Below are 12500 nucleotides of genomic sequence, written 5' to 3' on the forward strand. Positions count from 1 at the left end.
TGCAATGACTATGTAAACAAAGTGTTTTGGTCATTAACTGATGGCATATCACCTGAGGAGATTGTGTTTGTCTGTGTGTTTCAGATAAACTCAGTCCAGCAGCTGGCCAATCAGTGGAGGAGTAGAGTTCAGGAGCTGAGGAACATGAGCAGCTCTACACAGATCAGTGTGGTGAGATATTAGGGTTGCCAGGTTTTCACAACAAAACTAACCCTAATATATCAAACATCAAAGGATATATATATATATATATATATATATATATATATATATATATATATATATATATATATATATATATATATATATATATATATACTATACCGCTGTATGCATTATACATGGCTTCTTTTTAAAAATGTCTTTAAGACCCATCCAATCACCAACTAAATCTTTATTTATGAACTTTTATTTATTTTATTTATTAACAATACGATTTAATTATCTTCCTTACAATAACATTTGGGCGGTTCATTCCGCTGTGGCGACCCCAGATTAATTAAGGGACTAAGGCGAAAATGAACGAATGAACAATAACATTTGTTAAAAGTGGTGTTCACAGACTGCTGTGTTAATTATAGTATAGATGTTTAGTTTATTATTGTTTTACAACTTGTCTGAAAAAATCTTTGATTTACTAAGTGATTTACAAAAAAATGGCTTAGAAATAACTCAATTTGCATTTTTGAAGGGGTAAGTAAAAAATCTCTACAACCGCGCCATTAGAAAAAGTCTTTAGTCTTGTATGAATCTGAAATTTTGTTCATGATGGTTTAAAAAGTTTGTTAAAGGTCTTAAATTTGAGTCGGTGAGATCTACAGAAACACTGTTGGGGAAAACTGCACACTTGGCAACCCTGCTGCTGATGATGATGAGAAGACAGTCTTCATCTAACACTCAAATGCACACATTTTAATCACTATATTGATGTCCTCAGATTGCAGAGCTCAAAAGTTCCAGTCCTCCAGCATCTGCGCCGGGCTTTGGCTCTCCGGGTCCCGGGTTTGGCTCAGCGACATCAGGCTTTGGAAACACATCACTATCATCACCGCCAGCAGGCTTTGGAGGAGCAGGTCTGTCTCTATTCACAGATGCATTAGTGTGTGCAGTTATTCAATAAGTTAAATTGTTCCCTGATACCTACATAGTGTGCATGTGGCTTAGGGAAGTGTAGAAATTCCCCAGAAAGTTTTTTTTTTGCTAATTTATAAACAGAAATGACCCCTTAAATTAAAAGGTTAAGACCATATTTGGAATGTTCATGAATATTAATGAGCTCTGCAGCTCATGTCACTGCCTTATTAATATCAACCTCTGCGTAAACAGATGAGTGAATGAGTGATATAAAGTATAATAGGGTCCTTCCTTTCATTCCAGAGAAATCACGAGCTGGGTGTACGCCTCTTTAGAGTGACGCTGAATACATGTATAATCTGTATATCCTGCATTTTGCATCCGGACAAGCTGTAAATAGGTGCATGGCTGCCTGTTTCTCAGAAAACTTGTATGCTCTTGCTGCCTCTTTCAAAATAACCTCCCACAAGCAATAGTAAAATTAGGGGGGGGGGATTATCTTTTTTTTTTATCTCAGTAGGAACCAATTAAACATAGCCTGGGCCATGCATATTAATTATCCCATGTGTAATGTAGCGATCTATGCCTTGTTCTGATTGGCTTGTTTTTCACTGAGGCTTTACTCTCACAGGGTGTACAACAAGGAAACAATGGTGTTTGAGGCTCATAACATGTAATTTCCATGTATTGAGCTCTTACTATTCAGCTATGCCTAGGTATATACAGGCTTTCGTTATATGGCACCATTAACAAGGCGTCTACTCAACATTAGAAATGCTTTTGACTGTAGTATGATTGAGTATGAAGATTTGAAGTTTGATTATTTCGCTTGTGTACGTCATGGTGTGCGAGAGAGAGAGAAACAGATATGAGCTGTGGGAGCATCAGTGCAGAGCTCATTAATATTCATGACCCTTCCAAATATGGTCAATACCACCAATTGCTATGGTTAGAAATAGATCTGTAAAATCATTTATGGAAATGTTTTGCAGTTACCCAAGTCACTTACCATCTATTTAGATATTGAATAATGTAACATACAGTATCAGTGCATTCTGTGACACCTTTAAGTGTTTATTGCATGATTTGTGTAATTATACATGTAACTGAATGTACTTTTAAATATAGAAGGGAAACCTGTGTATTAACGTTAGCATGATTTGAACGACTTATTGAATAATGTTGTTTTTCTTAGGGTTTGGATCCGGGCCGCAGAGCAGTAGCACTTTCAGCTTTGCCCAGTCAAAAACAGACTTTGGCGCCTCGAATACCCAGCAGGCCTCTGGTTTCGGCAGCTCAGCGTTCGCTCAGCCCTCATCAGGTTTCGGCAATCCTGCCCCGTCTGCAGCCTCATTTTCTTTCGCAGCTGCAGATTCAGAAAGCAAACCGAGCGCTGGGGGCTTCGGCTCCGCATCTGGCTTCAGCTTCAAGACGGCTACAGCAGGACAGGGCTCTGGCTTTGGCTCCGGCTTTGGCTCCAGCTCTGGCTTCGGCTCCAGCTCCGGCTTTGGCTCCAGCTCTGGTTTCGGCTCTGCCTTCGGTTCGGCCGCACCGGCCCAGAGCAGCAGCTTCGGTTCAACTGGCGGAGCTGCAGATACTCAATCTGGACACGGTCTCTTCACAGCTAACAGCGAGCTAACTCCTGAAGAACTGAAGGAGTTCATGGCTAAACGCTTCACGCTAGGACAGATCCCCCTCAGACCTCCTCCTGCTGACCTCCTCATGATCTGACACTAAAAGCGGCCTCCATTTTTGTACAATAAATCTTTATGGACTATGACCGTATGTTTCTGTGTTAAATCAATATTTAAAATGTTTATTTTGCACTGTTATTCTTCACTAAAATGTATTTACATGGCAACTTTCACAGACAAGAAGTCACAAAGTGCTTAACAGTAAAAGAAAACAGGTCATAAACAGGTTTTGTTGCTCTTTAGTTTGAGCATCTGCTTTTTAAAATTTGTTTAGGTGTGTGTGTGTGTGTGTGTGTGCGTGTGTGTGTGTGTGTGTGTGTATATATTTTTGAGCACTTAACAGCGCTGTAGTATACATAAAAGTATATGTACACACATACATAAATAGATGTATACATATTTATTTGTATACTACATGAGGGCTGTTAAATACTTGACTGCAATTGGCTTCTGTTTATAAGGCGTGCCATTATTGTCAGATTAACGCACTGGTAAAGTAGTTCTGGCAGGTTTTAAGTGCATTACAGCTCCATATCACTCCGCTGAGTGATTTTTCTATAGTTATTTCACAGCTACAACAGTCAAAAATCACATCAAAACTCAACAGGCTTTGGAGATGATGTGGAAGAAACTAGTGCTACACATGAGCGATTGGAGGACAAAACTAAAATTATCAGTAGTATTACTATAGGCTTAGGAGTTGGAATATAGTTTGTATGTACTTGTTGTTCATTATTTAAACATTATTTCCGCGGTGTAGCTTTAAATTTGTGGTTTTCCCGCGTGTCGTTATCTGGGAGTCGTGTTGATTGGTTGGGACTGTTGGGACTCGAAGCGGGAAATAGAACTCCCCAAGCACGCGCACAGATGTCTGGACAGTACTCGACAGATGGCGGATTCAGGCCGGTTTTGGAGATTCTGCGCTCCTTATATCCAGTCGTGCAGACTTTGGAGGAGTTCACCGACGGACTGCAATTCCCTGACGGCCGAAAGCCGGTTCTGCTGGAGGAAACAGACGGCGCGCGCTTTAAAAAGCTCCTCAGTGGACTTATTGTATGCGCCTACACGCCGCCGCAGCTGCGCGTCCCCGCCCAGGTACAGTTGATTTGTTTACAATTTATCGATCACTTAATTTAAGTGAGCTCTGTCATTGATTATAATAACTTTTGAGTCTGCTGCTGTGCGTGTTTCTGTCACATGTCTGAAGCTCTCCTCATGTTTCATAATTATAGAACCAGATCAAGTAACCAAAGCACTGCCGCTGATAGTGTTTCTAACACAGTGTAACGTTACACTTCCTAGTCTTGTTTTATTTTAGAAAATAAATATTTTACAGTCTATATTAAAGAAATTTGATTGATTTAATCACGTTAAAGGTAAATGAATCAAACGTGCGAAAAATACTAATATAACCACATTAAAAAAACACTATAGTAATTTAAAGTAATACTGTTGTGTGTTTTAACCCTACTATGGTAAAGTATTTGAATTAAACTGTTGTGGTGATTCTACAGTAAACAAACACTGTGGTCATGTGTTTTATTTTACTACAGTACACCAAAGTTTACTGTAGTAAAAGTACAAGTGTATACTACTGTATTTATTAGTTTATCAGATGATACTGTGCTGTATTGTAAATATTGTAATATATACAATATAATACACTTTACTTAAGTATTTGTATGTGGTGAGCAGCACATCTGTTTGAACACTGTTTGGTCAAAAATATACAGCATAAGTTTAACATGTTTATTTGCCAGCAGTGCTTTCCTTCAACAATATTCCGGGAATTCCATTATGCTGGTTAGTAATGGTTTTTAAAAATGAAACCTAAAAAGAATCTTAAATAAGATTATTTAATTCCAAAACAGCCGAAGAGAAGCCAATTTATTTACTATAAAACTCACCTGCTTGATTGTTTATTATGTTGCGACATTGTAAAAATCGACATGATTTTGTTGAAGGCTTTTTTGAAATACATAACAAAAATGTTATGCAAATAAAATCAACTTAATAGTTAATTTAGTGTTAACCAGGAATTTTTTTTTACCGTAGCAGTTTACTATATATATATATTTTTTAATCAATTTTCATCATTACTGCCCTACTAAACATTGCACATCCATAACTGAGTTACGGCCAATGTTCTTCTATGTTTTCAGGATTTAAAAATATTTATGTATGTTTTTCTCTACAAATAAAAGAAATGTGTGTTATTTCAGCTCAGCACCCTGCCGGAGGTCTTGGCGTTCACTCTGAACCACATTAAACGTAAGAAACTGAGGAACGTCCTGGGCTTCGGTTATCAATGCAGCGACGTGACGACCAGTTCGGATCCCTTCCGTTTCCATGGTGACGTTTCGCAGACGGCTGCTTCCATCAGCACCAGCGAGGTCTGGAAGCGTATCAACCAGCGTCTGGGCACGGAGGTAACGCGGTACCTGCTGCAGGACTGTGCCGTTTTCACCACCGTCCCGCCATCGTGTGTTCTGCAGGTGTGCGGAGAACCTGTTTACGACTTGCTGATGCCGCGCTCATGGTCTGGCTTTTTCCTCAGTAACTCAGATAATGAACGAATCAGCGGCGCGATGCGGAAATCCCCTGCTGTCCAGAAGACAGTCGCAATTTCCAAAAAGAGAACAAGAGATAACGAAAAATATATTTCGGTAAAGCGGCGGAGGGTAAAGGAAACTGTGAATAATAATAACGGAAATTACAGATCTCGGTGTTTTGCAATTTCTAAAAAGAGAGCGAGAGATAATGAAGAAAATATTTCGTTAAAGCGACGGAGGATGGAGGAAACTGACCAAGAAGCGAAAATACGTAATGAAAATCACGGATCTCAGAGTTTCACAATTTCTAAAAAGAGAGCGAGAGATAACGAAGAAAATATTTCGTTAAAGCGACAAAGGATGGAGGAAATTGACCAAGTAGCGAAAATACGTAACGAAAATCACGGATCTCAGAGTTGGAAACCAGCGGATCAGCGTCCTCCTCGACCCTCGCAATGTTCAATACGCGTTCTGAGCATGCTCTACAATGGGCGGGGCATGAAGAACTTCCTGCTCAACAGGAAGTTGAAAGGAGTGGGCGGGGCCAGGCGCATGCAAGGGGAGGATCTTGTCCGCATGATTTTCCTCCAATCAGAATCCAACGATAGCAAACCGAAAAAACTTCCTAAACGATTCTTCGCAATGGTGCCGCTATTCAGTCGGCTGTTGCGGCAGCACAGGAAGTGTCCGTATCGGCTGTTCCTGCAAAGAAAGTGTGCAGGAAATCCAGACGTGGAGGATATGGAGTCTCTGCTGAAGTCACACTCGTCTCCATATAGAGTTTATCTGTTCGTCAGGGAGTGTCTGCGCCATATTATTCCCCACGAGCTCTGGGGCTGCCAGGAAAACCAGCTCCACTTCCTGTCTAATGTAAAGAACTTCCTGCTTCTGGGGAAGTTTGAGCGCCTCACGCTGGTCCAGCTGATGTGGAGGATGAAGGTTCAGGCCTGCCATTGGCTGGGGCCCAAGAAACGTGAGTGTGTGTGTGTGCATTTAAATGTGTGTATGTTCATATATATATATATATATATATATGAGTGTGTGTGTGTGTGCTTCTGCAGGTCAGTGTGCGAGCGAGCACCGCTACCGTGAGTGGATGTTGGGTCAGTGTATGGGCTGGGTGTTGAGTGGTTTTGTGGTCGGTCTGGTCAGAGCTCAGTTCTACATCACGGAGAGTATGGGCCACAAACACACACTGCGCTTCTACAGGGGAGATGTCTGGAGCAGACTGCAGGACCAGGCCTTCAGGTGACACACAGCTCACCAACACACACTTTCCACATTTCTGTGTCTCTCAGCAGTGGACATCATCAGAGTTTGTAAACTTATCTGAATGGGAGAGTACCACTAATCAATATGTTACAATACGATTTGCTGCAATAATGACAGAAAAACTCCAGGATGGTGTTATCAAGACTTTCAGAAAGAGGAAAACAATAGTGTGAGCCCAAATGTAGCCTTGTTTTAGTCAAGACGACTATGTTTAGACATCTATTAGACATCTTTTAGACATCTATTAAACATCTTTTAGACATCTATTAATCATCTATTAGACATCTATGAGACATATATCAGACATCAATTATACTTCTTTTGTACATCTTGTAGACATCTATTAGACATTCATTAGACATCTATTAGACATCAATTAGACATCTTTTATACATCTTTTAGATATCTTTAAGACATCTAGACACCCATTAGACAACCATTAGACATCTATTAGACATCTTTTAGACATCCAATAGACATCTAGTTGACAACTATCAGACATCAATTAGACATCTATTAGACATCTATTACACATCTTTTAGACATCTATTAGACATCCATTAGACATCTTTTATACATCTTTTAGATATCTTTTAGACATCTAGACACCCATTAGACAACCATTAGACATCTATTAGACATCTTTTAGACATCCATTAGACATCTAGTTGACAACTATCAGACATCAATTAGACATCTATTAGACATCTATTACACATCGTTTAGACATCTATTAGACGTCTATTAGACATCCATTAGACATCCATTAGACAACTATCAGACATCTATTAGACATCTATTAGACATCCATTAGACATCCATTAGACATCCATTAGACATCTATTAGACAACTATCAGACATCTATTAGACATCAATTAGACATCTATTAGACATCTTTTATACATCTTTTAGACATCTTTTAGACATCTATTAGACATCAATTAGACATCTATTAGACATCTATTAGACATCTTTTATACAACTTTTAGACATCTATTAGACATCAATTAGACATATTTTAGAATTCTAGTAGACATCTAGTAGACATCTATAGGACATCTTTTAGACATCTATTAGACATTTTTTTAAAACAAAAATTCTTGCTGGGAAGTCTGGAATAAAAGATTTTTATTTTAGCATGTTGATGTTACTTTTCCATGTGTAACTGAATATTGAGTAAGGGGCGGGGCTTTCTATGTGCATCATTCCCGCATAGCTAACTAATACTAAGGAGGGTGTGGCTAGGAGTGTTGTGGCTGAAGAAACAAGGCAAACACTAAAAACAGTTTTTGTTTTTGCAGTGTAGTTCTGAAATGCATAGAAAATCCCATTATTGTCCGTGTGTGTGTGTTTGTGTGTGTGTGTGTGTGTGCATCAGGGCTCATCTGTGTAAGGGCCAGTGGAGGCCCCTGTCTCCATCCCAGGCGCTGAAGGTCCCCAATAGTGCAGTGACATCCCGCATCCGCTTTATTCCCAAAACCAGCAGCATGAGGCCCATCACACGCCTCAGCGGCAGCAGAGACACACTGCAGGTCTGTACACACACATGCAGTCATATGCTTAAACACACATACACTTTCTCACACGCATGCTTGCATGCGCACACACACACACACACACACACACACACACACAAAGAAAGAGTTGATATGTTTAATGGTGGTATTTTTGAGAATTGTGACGCAGTATTCACAACATCTGAATCAACAGTGTGTGTATGTGTGTGTGTGTTCCAGTATTTTCAGAGCTGTGTGCGTGTGCTGCAGAATGTGTTGAGTGTGTGTGTGCGTGAGGCCCCGGGGCCCATGGGCTCCACCGTCTGGGGTTGGCAGGACATTCACAGACGCCTGCAAGACTTCAGCCCTCAGCAGAAGAGCTCGCCACGACCGCTCTACTTCGTCAAGGTGAAGCTCTTCAATGTGTGAGTGTGTGTGCGTGTGCGTGCGTGCGTGCGCGTGTGTGTTGGTGTGTGTGTATGTGCACATGTAAATATGTGTTTATGCGTGCATGCATGTTTGTGTATGGTGTGTGTGTGTATATATATGTATTTGTGTGGTGTAAAATGTATGTATGCGTGTGTGTATGTGTATATATATATGTTTGTGTGTGTATGCATGCATGCATGCATGCTTGTGTGTTTGTGTGTATATTTATGTATGAGATTATGTGTGTGTGTGTGTGTGTGTGTGTGTGTGCACATGTGCGTGTGTGTATGTGCGTGTGGCGTGTGGGTGTGCACACATGTATGTGTATGTGTGTGTAAGCATGTTTGTGTATGGTGTGTTGGCGCGCGTGCGTGCATATGTATGTGTATGGTTGTGTATGTACGTGCATGTGTGTATGGGTGTATGCCCATATATATATATAATGTGTGTGCATATATGTGTTTGTGTGTGTATGTATGTCTGTATATGTGTGTGTTAACATGTATGTGTATGTGTGTGTGTGAGGTGGATGTGAGCGGAGCGTATGACAGTCTCCCGCACCTGAAGCTGGTGGAGGTGCTGAAGGAAGTGTTGGGTCCGTTTGCAGAGCAGAGCTTCTTCCTGCGTCAGTACAGCAGTGTGTGGAGCGACCCGACCCGCGGCCTGCGCAAACGCTTCTGCACCAAAGTAAGAGCACACTTGTCTGTTTCTCACAGTAAGAGGGTCGCTGGTTTGGGTCTTGCCTGGGTCAGTTCGTGTCTCTGTGTGGAGTTTGCATGTTCTCCCTCGTGTTGGTGTGGGTTTCCTCCGGGTGCTCCGGTTTCCCCCACAGTCCAAACACATGCGCTATAGGGGAACTGATCAACTACACTGGCCATAGTGTATGAGTGTGTGTGTGTGTTGAGTGTGCATGGGTGTTTCCCAGTACTGGGTTGCAGCTGGAAGAGCATCTGTTGTGTAAAACATATGGTGGAATAGTTGGCGGTTCATTTTGCTGTGGCGACCCCTGATGAACAAAAGGACTAAACCGAAGGTGTGTGTGTGTGTGTGTGTGTGTTCAGGCTGAGATGTCGGAGCCGCTCAACATGAAGGGGTTTGTTGTGGATGAACAGGTCAGCGGGCGCCTGCATGATGCTATATTAGTGGAGCGGGTCGGTACACACTGCATCATCACCATCATTACATTATGAACAAATAAATAATTTATAAAATACTTTACTGTCATTAATTACTTTCTTATTGCTGTATTTTTGCACCCTTTTGTTTAATAATTATATATTTTTTCAAGACAACAAGACATTTTGTGCTTTAAATTGCTAAAATTCCCATTTTTGCTGTTGTGTGTGTGTGTGTGTTTTTGTTTATTTGTGTGTGTTTGCGTGTGTGTGTGTGTGTGTGTGTTTGTTTTGTTTATTTTGTGTGTGTGTGTATGTGTTTTTTTGTTTTTTTGTGTGTGTGTTTGTTTGTTTATTTCTGCATGTGTGTATGTGTGTGTTCGTTTGTTTATTTTTGTGTTTGCATGTGTGTGTGTATGTGTTTGTGTGGGTGTGTGTTTGTTTATTTCTGCGTGTATGTTTGTGTGTGTGTTTGTTTTGTTTATTTTTGTGTTTGCATGTGTGTCTGTGTGTGTGTGTTTGTTTTGTTTATTTCTGTCTGTGTGTGTGTGTGTTTGTTTTGTTTATTTCTGTGTGTGTGTATGTGTTTGTGTGTGTTTGTTTTGTTTATTTTGTGTGTGTGTGTTTGTTTTGTTTATTTTGTGTGTGTGCGTGTGTTTGTTTTGTTTATTTTGTGTGTGTGTGTGTTTTGTTTATTTGTGTGTGTGTGTGTGTGTGTGTTTTGTCTATGTGTGTGTGTTTGCGTGTGTGTGCATGTCTGTGTGTTTATTTATTGTATGTATGTGTGTGTGAGTGTGTTTGTGTGTGTCTATATATGCACGTATGTCTATATGCATGTCTGTGTATGTGCATGTATTTATGTGCATGTGTGTATGTGTGTGCGCGTGTCTGTGTGTCTGTGCATGTACGTTTGTGTGTGCGCGCATAAATGCCTGATTCTGTGTGTGCGTGTGTTTGTGTGCATGTCTGCCTGCCTGTGTGTGCATGTGTGTTGCTGCGCATGCACATGTGTGTCAGCACTCGTCTGAGGTCAGAGGTGGAGACGTCTTCCAGTTCTTCCAGAAGATGCTCAGCAGTTACGTCATCCATTACGACCAGCAGTGAGTGTTTCACTTAATATGGGACGTTACAAGTTAATCAACATTATGTAAACGACACAGACACACACAGATTCTCATATACACACAATACAAAAATAAAGACGTTAACAGTCTAACGAACTGTAAAAGAATGATGTCGGATGTTTAATCGGCTCATTTATCGTTGACCTTCTCTTAAAGGGGCAGTTCACACACTATTGACTCTGACTGGAGTGTTTCCAGACATTGAGCAGTGTGTTTCTCCAGCAGATATGCTGAATATGTGCTGTGTGTGTTTGTTTGTGTGTTCATGCATGTGTGTGTGTGTGTGTGTGTCCAGGATGTTCCGGCAGGTGTGTGGGATCCCGCAGGGCTCTTCTGTGTCTTCTCTGCTGTGTAATCTGTGTTACGGACACATGGAGAAAGCCCTGCTGAAGGACATCGCTAAAGGAGGGTGAGCAGCACACACACACACACACACACACACACACACGCTGTTCTCTTCATCCGCAGTTTTATTAACCTATAGAACTATTTCTGACTCCTTAATGAAGTTTGCTGTATGAAATGTCCCCTTTTATATATATATTCACGCAAAATAAATGTGACACTTTATCCACCGCATGTTGCGCAGGTATATTTATTCATAATAGAGTGAAGAAAAAAGTTGTATGGGTCAAAATGATTGATTTTTCTTTAGTACACTCTTTGTTTTTTTATATTTATTTAATTTTTTTACTTGATTTCAGTTGTTAAAATGGTTTAATAGCTTTAGCAGTAATAACTCTGATATAAACATCACCACAAGGTGTCAGACTTTCATCACATCTGTTCATTCTCTCTCAGTGTCTCTGTGTCTCTAACTTTGTGTAAGTGCGTGCATGTGTGCGTGTGAGAGGGAATAAGTGTGTGTGTGTTTGCATTTATGCTTTTGTGAGAATGCAAACTCTGTTGCGGGTGTGTGTATACTGGTATTCATCACATTGGGAACTAAATGTCCCCACAAGTATAGGAATACCAGTAATTTCTGATTTTGTGTGATCATTTTTTGGTCCCCGCGAGGAAACGGCTCATAAATAAGAAGGAATGAAGTATTGTGAAGATGTAAAAGTGTGTGTGTGTGTGTGTGTGTGTGTGTGTGTGTGTGTGTGTGTGTGTGTGTGTGTGTGTGTGTGTGTGTGTGTGTGTGATTCACAGGTGTCTGATGAGGCTGATTGATGATTTTTTGCTCATTACTCCTCATCTGAGTAAAGCCACAGAGTTTCTGACGTATGTCCAACACACACACATACATAGAAATGCACACACATATATACACACTGACAAACACACACACACTCTGACACGTCTCTGTTTGTCCTCCAGCACTCTTCTGTCTGGAGTTCCAGATTACGGTTGCCAGATTAACCCTCAGAAGGTGGCGGTGAACTTCCCGGTGTGTGTGTCCTGGGTAAACTCGGGCGTCTCTGTGCTGCCGTCCAGCTGCCTGTTCCCCTGGTGCGGCTTGATGATACACACACACACGCTGGACGTCTATAAAGACTACTCACGGTGAGCTTATAGATGATCATACACACACACACACACACACACACACGCAAAACTAAATTTCATTCATTCATTCATTTTCGGCTTAGTCCCTTTATTAATCTGGGGTTGCCACAGCGGAATGAACCGCCAACTTATCTCAAACCAGATAGTGTTACCCACTGCACCACCATGGCGCCAAAACTGAACTGTCACTGTTTAAGACTTCCATGTATTTGATCTCCAGGTATTATATTTCTC

The 12500-nt window shown here is 40.8% G+C and overlaps 2 protein-coding genes across 3 annotated transcripts in view; both read left to right on the forward strand.

Moving 5' to 3' along the window:
- Nucleotides 1-2854, forward strand: part of nup42 (nucleoporin 42) — a 7892-nt gene extending 5038 nt beyond the window's left edge. The window contains exons 5-7 of the mRNA NM_213210.1: nt 85-171; nt 938-1073; nt 2270-2854. Of these exons, the coding sequence (NP_998375.1) occupies nt 85-171; nt 938-1073; nt 2270-2805 (759 nt within the window). The 3' untranslated portion in view covers nt 2806-2854. The remainder of the gene's footprint in view (nt 1-84; nt 172-937; nt 1074-2269) is intronic.
- Nucleotides 2855-3599: 745 nt separating this feature from the next.
- Nucleotides 3600-12500, forward strand: part of tert (telomerase reverse transcriptase) — a 14975-nt gene continuing 6074 nt past the window's right edge. Inside the window, exons 1-12 of one of the 2 annotated variants that reach the window (XR_012394754.1) lie at nt 3600-3863; nt 4991-6293; nt 6382-6568; nt 7972-8125; nt 8330-8497; nt 9044-9205; nt 9580-9669; nt 10651-10733; nt 11053-11166; nt 11910-11981; nt 12078-12263; nt 12487-12500. The exon at nt 12487-12500 is cut by the window's right edge and continues 174 nt beyond it. Coding sequence is in view for 1 of the 2 variants with exons in the window: in NM_001083866.1 (NP_001077335.1) it covers nt 3636-3863; nt 4991-6293; nt 6382-6568; nt 7972-8125; nt 8330-8497; nt 9044-9205; nt 9580-9669; nt 10651-10733; nt 11053-11166; nt 11910-11981; nt 12078-12263 (2747 nt within the window). In the remaining variant the exon portion in view is untranslated. 2 annotated transcript variants of the gene reach the window in all.

This window comes from Danio rerio, chromosome 19 (genome assembly GCF_049306965.1).
Source record: "Danio rerio strain Tuebingen ecotype United States chromosome 19, GRCz12tu, whole genome shotgun sequence".
NCBI lineage: Eukaryota > Metazoa > Chordata > Actinopteri > Cypriniformes > Danionidae > Danio > Danio rerio.